Source organism: Lolium rigidum, chromosome 3, assembly GCF_022539505.1.
Source record: "Lolium rigidum isolate FL_2022 chromosome 3, APGP_CSIRO_Lrig_0.1, whole genome shotgun sequence".
Taxonomy (NCBI): domain Eukaryota; kingdom Viridiplantae; phylum Streptophyta; class Magnoliopsida; order Poales; family Poaceae; genus Lolium; species Lolium rigidum.
In genome coordinates this window covers 64,899,132-64,906,103 of record NC_061510.1, presented here as the reverse complement: position 1 = coordinate 64,906,103, position 6,972 = coordinate 64,899,132, and the positions used below count along the sequence as shown (strand labels likewise).

The window sequence follows — 6,972 nt, the reverse complement described above, 5'->3', positions numbered from 1 at the left end:
TAAAACTAATCGTAGTGATGATCAATTTTCTCCCTGTGCAACGCACGGGCACTTTTGCTATAGTCCCTAAAGGAGGTGCCGGCGCCCGCTGCCGATGGAGATGCTCTTAGTTCCTCCCAACCTCGCACGCGTCGCCACCGCCGTCAGCCACCACCAAACTTCGCCGCTTCCCCCTCCCCTTCCTCCTCTCGCGCCTCCACGAACGGCCCTCCCCGTCGGATTACCGGATCTGGCAGACGCGTCGGCGGAGACCGAGGCGAGCCTGGGCAACGCGGGATCGCCGCCAGCGCCACCGTCCGTTCACATGGCAAACCAGGTTCTTCTCGAAATGCCCTCATGCCTGTGTTGGATGTCTCTTTTTTAATGGCAAATAAGGTTCTTCCCCAATCGCATCATCCCAACTCTATTAGAGCAATTTCCAATAGTGTAGTCAGCTGCTGGTTATAAGCTAAGTGCCATGTCATCTATAGCCAACTTAGAGCTAACATATACAATAGTGAGCTATAAAAATGTAATACTTTATCAATATATGGCTCAACTTTCACTCTCATAAGGTGACTAGGAGCACGTGCTAGAGCTGGCTTTTGCATAAGAGCCCACTCTCCTTCTCTCTCCTCCTCTCTCCCCTCTAAGTAAGCAATAATATACTATTTTAATCCTTATAGGCAGCTGATTAGGACTTATTGTACTTCCTTTTAGCTAACCGCACGATGACACGAGTTACAATCGTTCTAGATAAATTAAGAGAAGATAACCGTGGCCTGTTTTAGGGCACTGACAAAAGAGATGAAGTGTTGGGGGCTCAAATCCTCAATATGGAGGCACCATCTTCCAGATAGGTACTTGGGCACATTAGCGATGCCTAGGAACTGCGCTGATTCAAGCCCCTCCATATGTGCAAAAGCTTCTTGATGCAATTAAGCTTCCTCGGTGCTCGGTGGTGCACAAAACTTGCATACGGTTGGCAATCAACTGTTTTCATATTCTAAGTTTGTAAGGGGGACTTGTAAAAAAAAGGGTTAGAAATGATGAGTTGGGAACATATATTTTGCAAAGGTATTTTGCAAAGGGTTGGCTGATTTTAAACACTAGTATAAACTGTTTCACGACTACTTGCAAAGATTTTATTTCAAGAAATACAAGAACTAAGGGTGCTTTCTCGTATAACATGTGGTTACTTTATCGCTTCAGTCCTGCATTTGCTGTTGAGCATTAATATTTATATTTCCTGAAGGGTACATGGATATCATATTTAAACTAAATAAAAAAAGTATGTTTACATTGATTTATTAAAAGTTAGGGCCCCATTTCGCACCGGGGCCCTATTTTTCTGGAGACGGCCCTGCTGACAAGCAACAGCCACCATGCTCTGGTAGCTCTCATGCCGCCGCCTCATGTTTTCATACTAGAAACATTTCACAGTTTGCTAGCTCCATAGAAGATAAAAGAGTCCTCACCAGAATGCACGTTGATGAGAGCTGGTCGTAGGTATGTGCTCCACTCGAGTACCCAGGAGAATGCACTGAAACTTCAGGTTGGCTAGGGCTTGGTCGAGGTGCACTTGCACATTATGAGGTCCTTGTCTATAATCACAGGAATATAGTAGTCCTGCATATCCCAAGTCCTTGAACCCACAAAATTAACTGCTTCCCTGAAGCCTGCCACCTTCCACTCTTCTTGTTCGCTCATGCTAGTGACTTTTTTTTTTGAATAACCCACACACAGCAATGGTTTTGCGTGCTCTTACTTAAGATGGAACATACCATTCCCATTAAGCTCCATTTTAGGATTGCCATAAAACGGTCAGTCGTGTTCTTTGTTTCCTTCCGGACTAGTAGGAAATATGACATCATTGTGGACCTAGTTAGAGATTACAGCCATACAGTGACATCCTCCTTCAAAAGAGAGACAAGCCTCCACTAAATCCCTTACATTGGACATTCAGTCCATGTCGGAAACCAACTCTCCACCGAAAGATGTTTACCTGGGTTTTATTCATCCTTGTTTCAGAGGCCCCGGGCTTCTATAACACAGGCAGTTCATACTTAGCAGATTCATTTTGGGTCTTTGACCCCAGACGATAATGCATTTTAGGATGAGAACTCCATTTCTGCTTCTTAACTTCCATCTCTGATCCTGCCACTGCATACCAGGATCAGCAGAATTGTCAATGGACATATACACTGTCCACTGGGCACCACTACAAGTATTAGCACAGGACCACCATTCAACTTCTTTCCTCTATTGGTCTTCTTCCCCTTCCCGCCTTTGGTCTTTGTCATTTTCATTGGTATTGTATCAATTTGAGTGTCTGGAACCGGAAATAACTCCTTTGCCCCAGGAACTATAGTGCCCGACGGCATGGTTTCATGGCTAGTTTCGGAGCGATGTAATATCCTCCTCGTGTCTTGTGCGCTCACCTCGTCTTTCTCTGTTTCCGACCATTTGTTCTTTGGAAGCGAAGATGACAACTATGGCTCATGTTACACCAAGGGGTTGATTCCCCTCTCTTGCGGTAAACAGGAGGAGTTGATGATCATCCTTGATCTCAGCTGTATTAATCAGTTTTTCACTGATTGCTGAAGTCTTCAGCATGTCAGTATATAGATATTATGGTGTGCAGACATGGTTTGTAGCTGTATGGTGAAGCTCACACACATTATTGATGGTCACGTTCTATCTAGGCAGTTTACCTGTTTCACTTTCATTAGTTACGATTGCTGTTTGCTTTTTATTCATTAGTGGCCACATTAAAATTTTACTTTCTTTGGGATTTTTAATTTCTCACACATCTCCGATTTTTGATTTTGTACATGTGCTCACAGTCAACTTTTGATCTCTTCCAGAGTTGTGATGTGTTTCAGAAACGTGGCCACAGTTTTGCTGAGGAGGGCACATGCAAAAAGAAGTTAGCTACTTCACCATCTTCATCTTTTAGGGCAGACAGACAGGTTTGTAGTTGTCTACTAGATTTTAGTGGGCTGTTTTCGGGTTCAGTTAATTTGTTTCACCTGCAATTTTATTGTTTTATAGTTCTTATTTAATTCTCAGCCGAAGTTTTTTTTGTTGTCATATTAGTGCATACATCAAATTAATACCTTCTGTGTTTCGATTTCCGTAAAAAATTTAGTTATAAGATTTTTCACATGTCACATGTCCCTGATTTATGATGTTGTAGGCTTCCTTGTTGACTTCTGATCTCATGCCAAGTTGTGAAGGATTTCAGAAGCATGGTTATAACTTATAAGTTCCCAACAACACATATCAGCCCTCGGTTGCTTTACACCACTGTTGCTGAAAGTTGCCCCGGCGATGATGGCAATGCAACTGCTAAGGACAGCAACAGCCACAACCTGTTTTCCAGATCGGACGATGGCGGCGCTATTCGGCGTCGCTCTTCCTCTTGGGGGCATCGTTTTGGAGTTGGTTTCTGGTCAGGTGAGACCCGTGGTTTAGGAGGGTGTGTGTAGGTGTGGCTTGCCGTTGTTCAGATTTTCGTCCGGTTTTCCTCCAATAAACCGAGCAGTGTGGGTCTTCTGACCAATTTCTTTCTAATCAATGGATTTAGCAGCTCTCCTAGTAACACTAAAAGAAAAAAAGAAAAAAAAAACAGCTACAACCTCATCAACGACAGCAATCTTGAAAACATGCTCGGTTGCAATGATTTTCTTCCTCTTGAGGATGATTCTGTTGATAAGCTTACACATGATGATGGTACTTCCTCTCCCTTCTTGCCAGCCTCTCTCATTTACGCGCATGCGTGCTAAGATATTTTATTGGAGAACATTAGCAGAACTGGGATTCAGGGGTAACATTGTGTACTTGTCTGTATCAGGGATAGGAATTGTTCAAAGGGTTGGCCCTGTGGAATATATCAAGAGGCTACTATTAAAGAGATCTGCATTGTGCATCTCTTCTGCTGAGTTAGGTGTTGATACCAAGTTAAGTATGCTTCCAGAGTCCTCGAGAGATTTGAGGCATACCGGGGATCTTTATTGGCACGGGTATTATTATATGGATGATGTATCTCAAAGTAAGCTACTTTTTTCTTACGCTTTGTTAACTCACTTCCTTTGCATGGACACATAATTATATACTAATCTGTCTTTATGTTTTCTATATTATAGCTGTTCTGCCACCAAAGCGGCATACTCGGTGTGAACCATTGACCTCAGTGCGGTGTGTTCACAAGCCATGGGCTATGCTCCAGGTTTTTTCTATCAAGCTGAAGGCATATCTCCAAGATATAGGCAGTTCAGTCGAGGTATATGGTTTTGTTGCAATCCGGGATGGTGAGGATTATCGCCGAAACTATCTTTTTAACCGACCCCAAGATAACCCGGTGACTATTAACACGGTAACTACTTTTCTGCCTTAAATTTGATGCTTTGGTATATATATAATCACCTTCTGTAGCGTTCAGCCAAGCTTTGTGCCTTTGTTTCTTATCTGCAAGACTTTTGCATTTGTGGGTCACATTTCAAGATTAGCATAGCACTTAAACAATAATTATATGACATCTGGGCCTATCTGACATAGAAATTTCTATTGCGTAGTTCTTTCTTTTAAAGCCCTTATATGTGAATGCATCATAGCTACATTTCCCTAGGCAAGCTGAACCTACACGACATGATAAAGTAATTTTAAAGTATGTGTAGTTTTTTGTTTGAAGATTTTTGTGTTGATTTCTTATGAGAATTCCATCTCATTTTGTTGTCTCAACTAACTACGCTATATAGTTATACCTGATACGTTGCCATCAGCTCTTTTTGACATGCTAGTTCTTTTTTTTGTTGCTGAAATCCAGACCAGGGACTACCTGCCTTTGCTAAGTCCTGTAAGAGGCATGTCCATGGCATATGAATGCTTGATTGAAGTTGATATCAGAATAAAGGGAGACAAAGAAGACGTGACCTTAGTCGACGGGTGTTCCGATCTAATCGAGGGTCGATGTATATACGACACAGAGGCAGAGTGCACAATGGATGATACCAATGGTGCCGCTGTTTTCGATATTGCCATCTTTCGTAGAGCATTCGAGGCGACTATAGAGTTGAATTTCACGGAGGTGCCTGCAGGAGGTATGAAGGTGAAGATATGCGGATACACCACATTGTCGAAGAACCTCTATTGCTTTATGGACGAGCAGTGTGACTTTGACCAGTTCATCAAGTCTGATGGGAAACATCCGCGGTACTTCGTAGCAGCCGTGCCGTTCGAGGATACGCTGTTTCTTGACTTCATGGAGGGAAAGCTGTCGGTTCCATTCAAGGCAGCTGTTCATGGCAGCCAAGAGAAAGAATACCGGTTCCACAACGGCGCCGTGGTGTTGGTGACGGTTTCTTGGTCGATGCTGTATTACTGATCACCTGACCTACACAGAAGCACGGTTTCTTGGTCGACGTCGTATTACTGATCATCTACACAGTTAACTTGTAGAGTTGGAACTATATTTATGTTGCTTTGCAAGATTTGTCATGCATCATTTTGTACGAAGTTTTCTCACGAAGTGAAACTCAAGCCTTCCTATGCGCAGTACAGAAGCATGCAAAAAATATCATGGAGTCCCTAATAGAACGATAGAATCATTCCTCTTCAAAACTAACATCATTATAATGGTGTGCCACACTGCCATGCTCCAAAATAGAACTCCAAGAGAATCTGGGCCTGTCATTGGGAAATTTGATTCCTGAGTGAGGACCGAGGTAGCTCCTAAACTTGGAGCAGAGTGTAGAACAAAATTTGTTCTCTTTGTAATCCTACCTAACTTGCCTAACCGGCCGGATCTGTTTCCTTTTACTCCCTCTATCTAATGAATATTCTAAAAAATAGCTCTACAAAGTAATAAATATGGTATAGACACATATGATGCTACCCACTATGTAGACAGCTCTAGGATTTGGAGGACCCCAGGGCGAACTCTTTAAATGGACCCAATTTAGGCTGTGTGCATGCTAGATGAGCCTAATTTTTTTCTTCTACCTTTTCCTATATACACTGTGCCAGAAAATATGGGCCCCAGTTTTGATTGGGCCCCAGGCCGTCGCACTTCTTGCCTTTTTGGCTAGCCGGCCCTGAATGTAGAGTAGAAATTGAGGCTCCACCTGACCACCACCTAAAAAAGTTATACTCCCTCCGTTCGAATCAAAATAATTGCCATTTTCAAGATCATCTCAACCTCTTACACAATATTAAAAGGATGATGTTGACTTGTATAAGTAATCTCCACCATTTAAAAACTTCTGAAGATGAATCGCAATGCATAAGTAGCAAGCCTATAACACACAGAGCCTCTCTCAATTAATGAATTTAATCCTACAGCCGCACCATGAAGCAACTCCTTCAGATTTTGTCATCATTTGTCACATTTCATCCAACCAATGAGGTGTAGCTACAAGCCTCTACATACATAACGGCAGCACTATTTGGCAAGAACATGTACTATTCCAAAGCAAATTTCAGGACACATAAAAAACATGCATTGCTCTTTTTCAGATGTTTTTCTCTTTTCCTCGAGCTCTATTTTCCCTTTTTTTTATCTACAGTAACTCAAATATGGGCAACCAGAAATAATTCTTCAGGCAAAAGTTGTCACTCCCTTGTGTTCGGGTTGCGACTTTCAGGAAAAGCATAGATTTCATCAGGAACCATTTTTTATTATTATGGTGAGGTGCAAACAGTAGAGCACATAGGACTGCTGCATGAAGCAATGGAGAATTAAATATTTCGACCACACATACTAAACAGGTTAAAGAAGTGGAGTATAAAGGAAGCATCTGAAACTAATAGTAAAAGAACTCACTATAATCACCTGGTTATGGAATCAATAAAATAATCAACACCATTACTGCTCCTGAATGAATTCCACCTTCTCTAAACTTTGCTCAAGGTGCAAGTGCGACTCAATATCAGTAATCTTTGCAGGAAGAATCAGTATATCAATTACCAATGCATTGGTTTCAACAAGAATCC

The 6,972-nt window shown here is 42.1% G+C and overlaps 1 protein-coding gene and 1 long non-coding RNA gene across 2 annotated transcripts; both read left to right on the top strand.

Moving 5' to 3' along the window:
• The first annotated feature begins 242 nt into the window (after positions 1-242).
• On the top strand, positions 243-3,240 carry LOC124696487. Its single transcript, XR_007000693.1, has 3 exons — positions 243-316; positions 2,847-2,951; positions 3,179-3,240. It is a non-coding gene; the product is annotated as an uncharacterized LOC124696487 (long non-coding RNA).
• Positions 3,241-3,631: 391 nt separating this feature from the next.
• Positions 3,632-5,505, top strand: LOC124696486. Its single transcript, XM_047229212.1, has 4 exons — positions 3,632-3,714; positions 3,836-4,033; positions 4,128-4,357; positions 4,808-5,505. The coding sequence occupies exons 1-4, from the start codon at positions 3,648-3,650 to the stop codon at positions 5,363-5,365; spliced, it is 1,053 nt and encodes a 350-aa protein (XP_047085168.1). The 5' UTR covers positions 3,632-3,647; the 3' UTR covers positions 5,366-5,505.
• Positions 5,506-6,972: the final 1,467 nt, after the last annotated feature.